Source organism: Colias eurytheme, chromosome 23, assembly GCF_061535395.1.
Source record: "Colias eurytheme isolate Ceu_HAF_F1 chromosome 23, ilColEury1 Martin Lab GWU primary, whole genome shotgun sequence".
Taxonomy (NCBI): domain Eukaryota; kingdom Metazoa; phylum Arthropoda; class Insecta; order Lepidoptera; family Pieridae; genus Colias; species Colias eurytheme.
In genome coordinates, this window is record NC_143002.1 from 5575901 (window position 1) to 5589563 (window position 13663).

The 13663-nt window shown below is 32.0% G+C and overlaps 2 protein-coding genes across 2 annotated transcripts; both read left to right on the forward strand.

The window, feature by feature from the left end:
- Positions 1-616: 616 nt before the first annotated feature.
- Positions 617-1791, forward strand: Csl4 (exosome component 1 Csl4). Its single transcript, XM_090115505.1, has 4 exons — positions 617-704; positions 786-963; positions 1031-1279; positions 1526-1791. Exons 2-4 carry the CDS (start codon positions 796-798, stop codon positions 1775-1777), a joined length of 669 nt encoding a protein of 222 aa, XP_089971631.1. The 5' UTR covers positions 617-704; positions 786-795; the 3' UTR covers positions 1778-1791.
- Positions 1792-2721: 930 nt separating this feature from the next.
- LOC149898317 (solute carrier family 53 member 1) lies at positions 2722-13230 on the forward strand. The gene is made up of 12 exons (XM_090115554.1): positions 2722-3058; positions 3968-4121; positions 5171-5403; positions 5832-5958; positions 6203-6337; positions 7755-8125; positions 8544-8691; positions 9041-9235; positions 10324-10496; positions 11468-11598; positions 12346-12501; positions 13031-13230. The coding sequence occupies exons 1-12, from the start codon at positions 2990-2992 to the stop codon at positions 13146-13148; spliced, it is 2010 nt and encodes a 669-aa protein (XP_089971680.1). The 5' UTR covers positions 2722-2989; the 3' UTR covers positions 13149-13230.
- The last annotated feature ends 433 nt before the right edge of the window (positions 13231-13663 follow it).

Genomic DNA, 13663 nt, shown 5'->3' on the forward strand with positions numbered 1-13663 from the left:
AAAACCCAACTAAAATCGACAATTCAAACGACGCGGCCATTTGGTGCGCTTCGTGTGACGTCACAGTTCATGACAACAAATCAAGTCATGAAATTTCTTTGATTCAATATCGATAACGTTTCATAGAATTGTTACTAAATCGTTATGGAAGCTCATTCTTCAATAGAAAAATACAAAAACCTGCATACAAGTATTGGGTTGTGCCCACATATTTGAGACACTTGCAAGCTGCTGTCGGACAGACTGTCAGACATTTCTTGCGGAAGTTTTTCTTGCAGATCGAAACGCGGCCTAATTCGAGTTTCATGCATATTCCCTAGAGCATAAAGCTAAGGCCGCGTGACCACCTGCAAGTAGACTTGCAAGTTGCTGTCAGACAGACTGTCGGACATTTCTTGCGGAAGTTTTCTTGCAGATGGAAACGCGGCTTAGGATATTCCCACACAGCATAGGTATTCCCCACAGATATTCCATTATAAATTACCTAGATTATGACAACTTCCAAGACAAGTAACATCTCAGAGCAATCTGAGAGTAACATTGACTGTTGACATGACATTGTTTACTTGCTCTGTCATCTGTGGTCTTTATTCTGTTGTATTTTTTGGTTATGTACACAAGTCCATGCTTAAATCTTAAATTAAATATTATTTCAATTCAATATAATAATATTAATATTAATTGATTCCAAATTAAATCACTTTGTAAGAAAGCGTTTAAGTATACGCAATAATTTAAGTTTGATTAGTTTATTTTAATTTTGATTGATTGTAAACTTGATGCAGAGAAGTAAACATGAACGCCGAAAAAGTTAAAGATATTGGTAAAATATGTATTCCTGGGATGAGATTAAGTGTATCAAATAAGGACAACATCCCAGGTGCTGGAACATATGAGCTAAAAGGATATATATACGCATCTTTAGCAGGAGTGTTAAAAATGCAAGAAGATGAGAATACAAAGGTAAAATAAGTTCAACAACAATACATTTGTAATTTAGTGCTTTTTAATTACATAAATACTCTTTCAGGCTACAATGATATCGGTTGAGAGCCCAAAAACCCCTAGTGTGCTGCCAAAAACTGGAGATGTTGTGACTGCAAAAGTTACAGTAGTGAACTCGAGATTAGTACAGTGCCTTATATTATGTGTGGGCCCATCAGTGCTGGTGAGGCCCTATAGAGGTATCTTGAAGAAAGAAGACATAAGAGTGATTGACAGAGATAGAATTGACCCATATAAATGTTTTCGGCCAGGCGATGTGATTTTAGCTAGAGTTGTATCCTTTTAATAATTATTGTAACAATTTAGGGTATTTTTAATGCAGTTAGGTATTAGATGTACTTACAGAATTATTTATATTGTGATATGCAATATGGTTTGAAGTTTTAATATAAAATTTATTTCTTTAATCAATCTGCAAAACTAAAAAGATGTTATTATAAAACATCAATATCCATATTGTAATTTAGAACAGTACTTACCTATAATTGAAAATAATATATTTTCTTACATCCAAATTCAGTTACCTATGACGGAAATACATTGGTACCATCTATCTACTGCAGAGAATGAACTTGGGGTTGTCATAGCAACGGCAGAAGGTTCACCGCAAGGAGTCAGCATGGTACCAATTAGTTGGTCGGAAATGCAGTGTCCCAAAACATTAGTTAAGGAACCTAGGAAAGTTGCAAGGGTCATACCAGATAATATAAATAGAGCACTGTTGGTTGAAAACAAGGATGAAAAGGAAATTCTTGATACAAATAAAAGTTGATTTATTGCTCAGAATTTTTTTTTATTTATTTACGTTATCTATGTATATTTTTAATGTTACGACCAATCCTGGCATTAAAATAGTAAAAACTTGATAACAAGATGCAAAAAAAAGGAATCTATACTAATATTATAAAGCTGAAGAGTTTGTTTGTTTGTTTGTTTGTTTGTTTGTTTGAACGCACTAATCTCGGGAACTACTGGTCCGATTTGAAAAATTCTTTCGGTGTTAGATAGCCCATTTATCGAGGAAGGTTATAGGCTATATATCATCACGCTACGGGCAACAGGAGTGGAGCCACGGGGGTGAAACCGCGCGGAGCAGCTAGTATACTATAGTATAGTATACTAGCTGCTCCGCGTTATCTACCCTAATCTTATCCTGTTTATCCTGCGTAAACAAATGGAGAGCTGGACTAGCTTTATTAAAAAGTTATCTAAGTATATTGGATAGTTATGATTTTTTTATCTATCAGATCAAAAGTTTATTATTCAGAATATTTTGAATATCTACCTATATTGAAATCACTGGCAGGTACTTTTCATTAAATATCTTAGTACAATATGATAAGCAGGTTATATTATGAGCCTGATTTAATTACTTCATGCCAGCATATAAGCATAATTTGTTTATTTTTGGAGCATTTATAATAGTAACTAGCGGTCCGCCCCGTTTTCGCTCGTGGTACATATTTACGTTTTCTCTCGATAAGAACCATCCTCGTACTTCAAGGAATATTATTAAAAAAATAATTATCGAAATCGGTCCACCCGTTCACGCGTGATGCCGTGACCGATTCATTTTTATTTTATATAATATAGAAGACTTAAAAAAAACAAAGTGAAATGAAACGTAATAGATTGACAGTGACAAATGTTTAACCAATGAGCAGCTGTTCTCTATCAATTTGAAGTTTGAACTTTGTCATACATTTTTATGTCAAATGTCCATCATTCATCATTGTTACGAATTGCGATATGAAAAAGCTGAATGTATTTTTAAAATTCAAGTGATTATACTGTGAAAAAATTAAATAGAATCGTGTAAATAAATCATTCCATTATGTTATAGTTGTAGTATTATGTAGATTAAGTCACCTGTGCTATATTATTTACAAAGTTAAATTGTGTATATCTATTGCACGTAGAATTCGTTACGCTTACAGTGATTTTCAGTGTTTCATACAGTAAAGACGTATCAAAGGTCTAAAAAATGAAATTCGCTGAACATCTAAGCGCACATATAACGCCCGAGTGGCGGAAACAGTATATAAACTATGAGGTGAGTATTTTATATAAAAACTAAAAAAGGGTTCAAGAACGTGAATTTATATCATTTGATAAGTTATTAAGTAAATAAATGATCACGATATAATATTTCTGCGACGACCTTTATCGTGAATTGTTTCGCTTTTAATATAAATTAAGGCTATTTTATATCTGTGCAAAATAATCCATTGTATTAAGTTGTTATTGTTTATTTATGGTTATTACACATTATTATTAGTCACATGTCCTTTAAATAAAATTGATAGATGTTATCAAATATTTTACCTAAATGAACATGTAGGTATTTGCATTTGATACTAAAATATAATAAACATTTTGATAAACCTTATCTATTGAGTTATTTGAATAATCCAGGTGCTATTACCTCTAACTGGATGAGATTGTATGATAAAGTTTATTAAAAGCATTTGAATATCTTTATTTATAATTATTTTTTCATATTGTACTTTAAATAAAATAACAAAAATAATACTAGATTTTATAAAGATAAATAATAAGATTTTAAGCGATAGTTTTTCAATACAATATTGAAAACCTAAAATAATTATATTCATAATCATTTTGTTAAGATTGTTAAATTTCACTTACTCACACTTAGCACACTTCCAACCAAATTGTTACTTGTAGTAAAGTAGGTTATGTATTTCCCTAAATGCCTACATAGTTTGAACATAGCAAATGAGCAGACATAAATATTGTTATCAAGTGTCATATCTTTTATGAATTTTGATAAAAAAGAATATGCAAAAATTAATAAACAGATTTTGGGGAATTTGGCAATGATGTAGCTTACAGGATAACACATAAGCTATTAATATACTTGCTATTGCTTGCTGGTAAAGTTAGTATATAATATAAATAAATGAAATTTAAGTTTGTTTTAACTGTTTTAAATAAATAGGAAATGAAAGCGATGTTATACACAGCAGTAGAAGAGGCTCCATCGGCTGAGAATGTTGAACCAGAGGTGCTTTCAAGGCACTTTGCCAACTTTGATGAAACTTTTTTCCACTATTGTGATGAAGAGCTGAAGAAAATTAACACATTTTATTCAGGTAACTATTTTATTAATTATTGGTTATCTATATACATACACTAGCAGCGCTCCGCGGTTTCATCCGCGTGGCTCCGCTCCTGTTGGTCTTAGCGAGATGATATACAGCCTATAGCCTTCATCGATAAATGGGCTATCTAACACCGAAAGAATTTTTCAAATCGGACCAGTAGTTCCTGAGTTTAGCGCGTTCAAACAAACAATCTCATCAGCTAAATAATATTATGTATATATGTAGTATAGATTGGTTATCTATATACATATAGTTCAGTATAATGAAAATGTAAATTATAATATGACAATATAACTTATAAGGAAAACTTGTACTGTGGTCAAGACAAATTATTATTGTAGTAAGTATAACATTTTATTTTAATGTATTTGGCATTTACCTACAATAGCAAAATTGAAAATACCTACACTAGATTAAAATTTTGTGTGCAATATATGATAGAAAAAAGTTTTGTACATACAATTACTATTTGTTGTAATTTCAAATAATATTTTTTATATACAAAAAAATTTTATGGTTTTCAAATATAATAGGAAATCTCTTTAACACTAATTAACATTGCTAGACAAAATTCTATGTTTTACAATCTAAAAATATGAGGAAAATATTTTTGTATTTTTGTTAAAACTATGCAAGCTGCCAAAAGCATAAAAAATATGTTCGTCATTGTATTTTAAACTTTCAATTAGGACTTTGTTTTGGTTTGGTGACATCTCATTGTTAGTTTTTGTTACCTACCCAATCGAGCTTCATAAATTCTTTTACATACATACATTTATTAAGATGTATATTTGTTTGTTCAAACAAGGTAATCTCAAGAACAACCAGTTCTAATTATAATTTAAAATTCTAATTATAAAATTCGTTTTGTGATGTCCTTAGCTTACCTAAAAATTGCTGATGGCGATTTTTTTCCTTTTAAGAGCTGAAAATGTTGCATTGAGCTAGTAGACTCTTATAAACTAGTATTTAAATTTCACCTCTTGCAAAATATAACAAAACTTCAGAAAAAAAAAATAATTTTCGTTTTTTTTTAGAAAAGTTAGCAGAGGCTACAAGAAAGTATGCAACGTTACAAAGTGAATTGAAATCGAGATTCGACACAATAAAACCCAAGAGTGGGGGTGACAACAAAAAGGCGATCCCCAGAAGGAAAATACAGGAATTAAAGTTGGCGTTTAGTGAATTTTACCTTAGTTTAATATTGTTACAAAATTATCAGAATTTAAATTATACAGGATTTAGGAAAATATTGAAGAAGCATGATAAGGTTTGTTGTTGTTTATTTTATATGTATTCTGTTCGTAAATCGTAAGTAATTAAAACTTTGAATGATTGAATTGTTATACAATTTTCAAGATGTAATTTTCAAATAGCAGTTTATCAGACGAATAACTCAATACTTTTTGTAGTATATTATGTGACAAATGATGAATCATTGTTTTTATTATTATACCCATATATAATATGTTTTAGTTTCAAAATAAAAATTACAAAATACAAAACAAAATAAAAATAACTGCGTTACATCGGTGTACATACATAAAAAAAAACATACCGGCCGAATTGATAACCTCCTCCTTTTTTTTGAAGTCGGTTAATAAATAATTTTGCTAAGTTTATGTGTAGTAAAATACGTACTACAAATTAAAATGCTACAAACTATACATATTAAATTTTATTATTATTTACCAACAGTTATTAAATGTGAGTAATGGCGCCCAATGGCGGGCGGAACATGTCGAAACATCGCACTTTTATACAAACAAAGATATAGATCGATTGATCAGCGACACTGAAGCGACCGTTACTAATGATCTGGAAGGTAAGACAAACAATATTCCAAATTCAATTCCCTCATAATAAAAAAAATGGCGCGAATTTTTAATGTGCGAATAATAATGGAAAAAGAATATTCCAAGTTTAAATTTCCCGCAAAAACGCATTTTTATCTTTGCGAATATGAAGAAAAAACATGATTGATTAAAAATAAAGAAATATCCCGAATTCGTATTTAATACACATACAAATTAAATTTTGTAACTCATATTTATATTTTTCCATTTAAGGCGGAGACAGACAGAAAGCGATGAAAAAGCTTCGCGTACCACCGTTAGGTGAACAACAGAGTCCTTGGACGACGTTTAAAGTCGGTCTCTTTTCTGGATCATTCATAGTTCTGTCTATCACAGTTGTGTTATCTGGTGAGTAAATACTTTTTATCTTTTAATAAGGCTCTTTCATACTGACCCATTAAGCTCGATTTTTTATTCATCATGTTGTCAAATAAAAGTTTACTACAAAATTACGCTCGTAAAACATGAATCAAAAGATATGAAATTTCATTACAATTTATTCAAACGAATTTAGGCATATTGAACGAAATCGATTTTATTACAAAAAATGTAACCTACTCCCTTTTTTTTAAATGTTGAATAGCTTAAAAATATAACTAGTTTTCAATCTTGGCAATATATAGTTTTTGGAATTTGTTTTTTTTTTCAGCAATATTCTTTATCTTGTACCTATCTACCTACATAAAGAAGAAAAACAGCAAAAAAGCACCTATCTATAGTTACAATAGTATAAAACACACGCTTATATATGTTATTTTGAAGTATATATACTTTCGTAAACATTTTCAAGAGAATTTGCAGGCTGTACGTATAGCATTATTTGTATAGGATTGATTGTTATCCTAAATAAAGCGCCATAAATCAAATCTTTCGACCACAAAACTTATACCTTCTCTTATCTCGTTTCTATGCTAATTTTTACAACCTGGAAAGTTTTGTTTACTAACTAAACAGATGTATAATAAATTATTTAATCGTAAACTACTACAATAATGTAATAAATTAGGATCTCATCGTAATTTCGTATGACGTAATGCACATAGATTATAAATTGTGCCACAAACTATTTCTTATCTATGCACAGTTTAACCGTGGACGGTACAGATTAAATAGAATTTCATCAGTGTTTGAATTTAAATGTTTATTCTGTTCTGCATTGAATATTGTACTTAGGAATATACGCTGCAGTTACGTATTTGTTCTAAGATTAAAATTAATTTGCTTTATGGTTTTATCTATTACTGAAGTTGGTTATGCTAGGATGTTTATATTTGAATATATACCTATAGGCTATAGGACAACTTAACGGGTTTTTAATAAATTTTTAAAGGGTTTTTAATAAATTTTTAAACAACTGAACAACATCCATGGGTAATAAAAATAAGACATGAATAAGGCACGAATTAGTTTTATAAGCGACGATGTAAAGGGCATGTCGGAAAAGTGTAATTTATTATCGTACTTTTGTACGAGACATCCATTTTTTTTATAATGCTACGCAACATAAGAAAGCCACAAAAGCATTCAATATTTTTCTAAATATTACTGTCAACCAAAAATCAAACTATGTTTCGATCAAAAGCTGTTAAGAAATCGTTAGATCACGTTTTTACAAAGCGTCGAACGTTATGTTTGAAGAGCGATTCGATATAATTTATAAATTACCTATGCTAAATGTTGTGTTACATTAAAATGCTCTATTCTATCAGCACCTTTAGTTACCAAAAAACATCTATGTAACAAGCCCTTAAATGTTCTTTTTCAGCGCTCTTCCACGATGCGGCAACAGAAAACTTCAAAACGGCCTTCCGATTGTACCGCGGGCCATTTCTATTTGTCGAATTCATATTCCTAATAGGAATAAACGTATATGGTTGGCGCAGTTCTGGCGTCAACCATGTTTTAATTTTCGAATTAGATCCAAGAAAACATCTATCCGAACAGCATTTGATGGAATTAGCGGCGATATTTGGGGTCGTCTGGGCGTTGAGCATACTCAGTTTTATATACAGTGCGAGTTTGAGTATACCGCCGTTTGTCAATCCCCTAGCGTTGGTCTTGATAATGTTGGCGTTCCTGATGAATCCATTTAGAGTGTTTCGTCATGAAGCGAGGTTCTGGTTTTTGAGGATATGTGTAAGTTCATTTTAGTTATTAAATTATTATTGTTTAAAAGTCCCTTAAGTGATTACATGCTTAGTAGATAAGTCAGATAATTTTTTTTATATTTTGAGGTTTGGTAAAAAAAAATACAAATGTAGTACAAATATACAGGATGTCCCACCTTCGGTGTACTAAGCTTAAAGAAACTTATAGTTTTTCATGCGATGAGTACGTAAAACATACTTATAAAATTCCAAACGCATTTTTTCCTATAGGAAAATCATAAAAATGTGTTAATTCAGGAAAAAAAAAACGATTTCAATCCGACAAATAATATAATAGAAATGTTGCTTACTTTTTTTGTAGAGAATAGATTATCATGCACACAAGAAATTACAAACGCTCTTTTCTTAAGTCGGTTACTTACTAACTTTAAGTTTAAAACTTGCAGGGTCGTATTCTAGCTGCTCCCTTCATGCCGGTGCTTTTCGCGGACTTTTGGCTCGCGGACCAGTGGAACTCTTTTGTCTATGCTTTCCTGGATTTTCACTATTTGGTCTCGTTCTATGTGGCTGGTGCCGATTGGTTTATTGTTAATGGTGAGTTTATTTCGTAATACGACACAATACTCTTGTTACCACGATCAGAAAAGAAAGAAAGAAAAACATTTATTTCAAAGACAAAGTTGTTTTGAAAAGCAAAAATAAAAGCATATAAAATTCACAAGCAAAATATAATTTATGGCTCTGAACATATTCAGGGCGTATTCAGAAAGAAAGCTGGAAACTACAGCTTTCTTTCTGAATACGGCCTTACTTCATATTTGTCAATTGTCTCCATTTTATACTGATGACTTGATTTATTAATTATTTTCTCTGTTCACTGTACATGTTCATACAATACATTGATAATAACAGAAATGCTTTATTGATCTTTCTTTACTTTCAGATACGTTCGAATCAACAAAATGGTTCCTAATATCTCGAGCCATAGTAAACATTATCCCGGCTTGGACTCGTTTCTGGCAATGTCTCCGGCGTTACCGGGATAGTAAGGAGGCGTTCCCGCATCTTGTGAACGCCGGGAAATATTCAACTACCTTCTTTGTAGTGCTTTTTTCTACTATGCGGACTATGTATAAGGGTAAGGAGTAAAACTAGAAGTAGCGATTTAACCCTAATACATTAAGGGCCGATTTTTCAATCCTTGGTTAAAATTTATCCTTCCAATAAAGAACATATTACACGAACATTTTAAAATGTCACCTGTAAACTGTCAAATACGGACAATTAGAATACAATTTTGAAATGGTAGTTTAATACGTTATTCGATGAATAAGTTTTAACCAAGGATTTAAAAATTAGCCCTAAAAAGTATTAGGGTTTTCTTTTCATAAGTAAGTGATTGTGCAAGTATCAGATAAGCTTCGAAAAATATTACTATGTTCTTGAATCTGGTCATGATTAATATTAGACAAATTAATAATAATAATTCATTTATTCATAGAAAATTCATCCATTTATTAGTACTAATATTTACGAAAAAGTGTAAAAATTATTTTATAAAATAAAAATAATTTTAGACGGTCACTTAAAACGTTATGGGCACATCCTGATTATATTTTAAACGAAAGTATATATAGATAGATACCTTATGAACAAAAACATAATTTAAAGACATTCACATTACATTTTTGTTTGTTTATCTGCAACTTATACCGCTCGTCACCATATGACATATTATAAAAACATGTGTGCGTGTACTAGTACACACGTAAGAAGTGAAACTTCTTTATGCCTAATTTTCAAAAAATAATTTACTATATGCAACTTTTCAGAAATACGTCATCACGCGTGGTAGGGATAAGAAAAAGATGGCGCGTAACGGAAAAATGTCACGCGTAACGAAAAAATGTTACACTGAATTTTTTTCCAACCCCGATAAAGAAGTTTCACTTCAAAAAATGATTAAGGGCCGATTTTTCAATGCTTGGTCAAAACTTATTCGTCCAATAAAGTATTAATGTTTCTTTCTTTCTTTCTTTCTTTCTTTCTTTCAATAAAGTATTACACGATAATATTAAAATGTCACGTAAACTGTCAAATACGGACAATTAGAATTCGTTTTTAAAATGGTAGTTTTATGCATTATTCGACGAATAAGTTTCCAATTCCAATCCAAGTTCCAATCCAAGGATTGAAAAATCAGCCCCTAATCTTTTAACTTTTTAGCGGAATACGAGAACCCATACGACAATCCGTTCCTATACGCGTGGCTTGGCTGCCAATTCATATCCTCGTGTTACACATACACGTGGGATGTTAAAATGGACTGGGGACTGTTCACTGCGGGCCTGCAAGCGGAGAACAGCTTGCTGAGAGAGGAGATCGTGTATAGTGTTGGGGTGAGTATAGCTGATTATATATAAATATGTTTATTAAAAAACGTCGATCTTCGTATTTGACGCGGCACTTCGCATTTATATTAACAGCACAGAATACATACATAATAGTAACTAAACGCTACAGAACGGACACTCTCCACATCCCGCCAAAATTAAACACTTACCTCACCCCGCACGATCAGGCTATAAATGGTCCGCATTTTTCTACAGGGACGATACGCAACGAAGATTGACAACATTAATCAAATTGACTTAAAGTAATTTTATTATTTTGGATTTGTGATTATCGTTTTTCGTAGAAAATGGTTAGATATTGTGCTGTTTACGGATGTATTTCATCAGAAAAACGCGATTTTTTTTTTACGCTAGTCACAAATGTGCCAACCATAAAGCATTAACACACACATTTGCAGTCTCTACAGTGTGACTGTTAAAACGATAATTTTGTATGGAGTGTCCGGGGTGTGTTAACAGTTAGCTGTTGCCCGCAGTTTCTGTAAAACTTAATAACTTAAATTAATATGGTTATTAGCGCTCCGGGAGTGGTATGTTGAAATGTGGCTAATAAGATACATTTTACTTCAGTTGTCTCTTTTTCGCTCACGATAGTTGAATCATGCCATCTCACTTTGACGGCTGATCGTGTGTGCATTAGTGTGCCGTTTCTGAGGATCGAATGTTGTGTTGACAATGTTTTAAATTGTCCGAAATGATGTAATGCCACATGGATTTTGGGTTTGATGTTTCTAGACATTTAATACTAGCGGTCCGCCCCGGCTTCGCCCGTGGTACATATTTCGCAATAAAGGGTAGCCTATGTTCTTTTCAGGATCTAAAGATTATCTGTGATAATTTTCATCAAAATCGGTCCAGTAGTTTATGCGTGAAAACCATACATACATACATACAAACCATTCCTCTTTATAATATCAGTATAGATTATTTCTTAAATATTTTAATTTTTCTTTCAGTTCTACTATTTCGCGATAATAGAAGACTTTGTGTTGCGTTTCATTTGGGCGCCGGCGTTCTACTTAACTGAGAATAAAATACTTAGCTCTGAAACCGTCATATCTGTATTGGCACCTCTTGAAGTTTTCAGGTAAGAGGATATTAAAGTTTAAACATTAAGAAAATTACTTCTGACATGATTAAATTTAGGTCATTTACGTACAAAAAGAATCGAGACTCACAAAAACGCTTCAAATTGTCTTAAACAAAACTCTGCTTACGTATCTATTAGGCAGAGTTTTGTAATGAGCGTAGACAATAGACTTTAAACTTTACTACCACGAAATAAGGTGTTAAGTTGTATGAAGAAACACCACATACATTATTTATGAGTCTAGTTGCTTATAGTATCTACAAAGGATATGTATTATTCTATTTATGGTAAAAACATCATTCAGAGCTTATTTGTTTTTAATAAATAATACAATGTTTAAAGTTGTGCTTTTTTAATCAATTACGTTTTCCGAACAGTTTCATACAAATTGTGAGTCAAGTTGTCTATAGTTCATACAATATACCTACAAATTTGTTGAAATAACAACATTTAGAGCTATTTTTTGTTCAATTAACTGCGTCTTTCAACTAGACGCTTCGATAATAACTACATTTAGAGCTATTTCATTTAAAAAAAGACGGGTTGCACTCCGGGAGTGCCGGCAGAAGTGAAAACTTCTTTATTAACGTTGAGCATGTTTGATATTTTGGAATGGTACTTACGCTTTTTCGATCAGGTCACGTGTCAGGACACGAGTTTAAGATTTTATACCCATTACAGAAAAAGTGCTCAACGCCGCTAAAGAAGTTTTCACTTCAATAAATACTCTTTACCTCCACGCAGACGCTTCATATGGAACTACTTCCGTCTCGAGAACGAGCACCTCAACAACTGCGGCAAGTTCCGAGCCGTTCGGGATATATCTGTAGCGCCGTTGGACTCATCTGATCAGGCGCTGATTCTGCGCATGATGGACCTGCCCGATGGAGTGCATAACAGGTGACGTCACTGGCTCATCATCACTTTCATTATCATTACAAACACAAACAGTATCGACGTCATCACCAACAATATCGATGGCATCGTTCATTTTCAACTCTAACACTCTAATGTTGACATCATCACCAACACTAACACCAACTGACGGAACTGATAATTATCATCATCGCTAACACTATCAACATAGACATTATCACCATTACTACCATCACAAATCCTAATTATAATATTATAAATGCGAAAGTAATCTATCTGTCTGTCTGATCTATACTAATATTATAAAGCTGAAGAGTTTGTTTGTTTGTTTGTTTGAACGCGCTAATATCGGGAACTACTGGTCCGATTTGAAAAATTCTTTCGGTGTTAGATAGCCCATTTATCGAGGAAGGCTATAGGCTATATTATATCATCACGCTAAGACCAACAGGAGCGGAGCAATGCGGGTGAAACCCGGGGAGAACAGCTAGTGTTAAATAGGCGTAGTTATGTTTGACCTAAAAATTAACATTCTATATTATTATCTTTTCAGAGCCACAAAGAAAAAGAACCCGAAAAAGATAAAAGAGAACGACAGAAAGCCGCTGCTCAAGAAGGAATCCATTCAAGACATTCAACTCGAATTAGATTTATCCTCCAAAATGTTGTAACCAACTGTGATATATAGTGTACTTGATATTTTGTTTATAAGCGATATTATGAGTATTATTAAATATATTTCTATTAAATGTGTTCGAGTTTTTCTTATAGCTTTTCGCCGGCTTCGCCCGCTTTGTCTATCCTAATAAATTATATACTAAAACCTTCCTCTTGAATAATTTTATGTATTAAAAAAAACCTCATCAAAATCCGTTGCGTAGTTTGATAGATTTAAGCATACAAAGGGACATAGGGACGGAGAAAGCAACTTTGTTTTATACTATGTAGTGATATGTATCTTAATCTTCACTACAGGCAGTTCACAGTAAACTCCAAAGCTAATTTACCGATTTTCAATCTGTTTCCATCAATGGATAATGTGATTATCAAGGAAGGATTAAGTATATAAATATAATATTTAAGTTTTAGTTAAATCATTCTACTTACACTACACTTATTAGATAATTTATTTTATTGATACAAAGTATTATTATTATATTATACCAGACATTCACACAATTTTAAA

Bases quoted from the DNA above. Each gene is read 5' to 3' on its own strand.
- LOC149898317 (XM_090115554.1), top strand. From the start codon at position 2,990: ATGAAATTCGCTGAACATCTAAGCGCACATATAACGCCCGAGTGGCGG. The intron at 3,059-3,967 runs GTGAGTATTTTA...TTAAATAAATAG, and splicing joins AACAGTATATAAACTATGAG to GAAATGAAAGCGATGTTATA. The intron at 8,692-9,040 runs GTGAGTTTATTT...CTTTACTTTCAG, and splicing joins CGATTGGTTTATTGTTAATG to ATACGTTCGAATCAACAAAA.
- Csl4 (XM_090115505.1), top strand. From the start codon at position 796: ATGAACGCCGAAAAAGTTAAAGATATTGGTAAAATATGTATTCCTGGG. The intron at 964-1,030 runs GTAAAATAAGTT...ATACTCTTTCAG, and splicing joins AAGAAGATGAGAATACAAAG to GCTACAATGATATCGGTTGA. The intron at 1,280-1,525 runs GTATCCTTTTAA...ATCCAAATTCAG, and splicing joins ATGTGATTTTAGCTAGAGTT to TTACCTATGACGGAAATACA.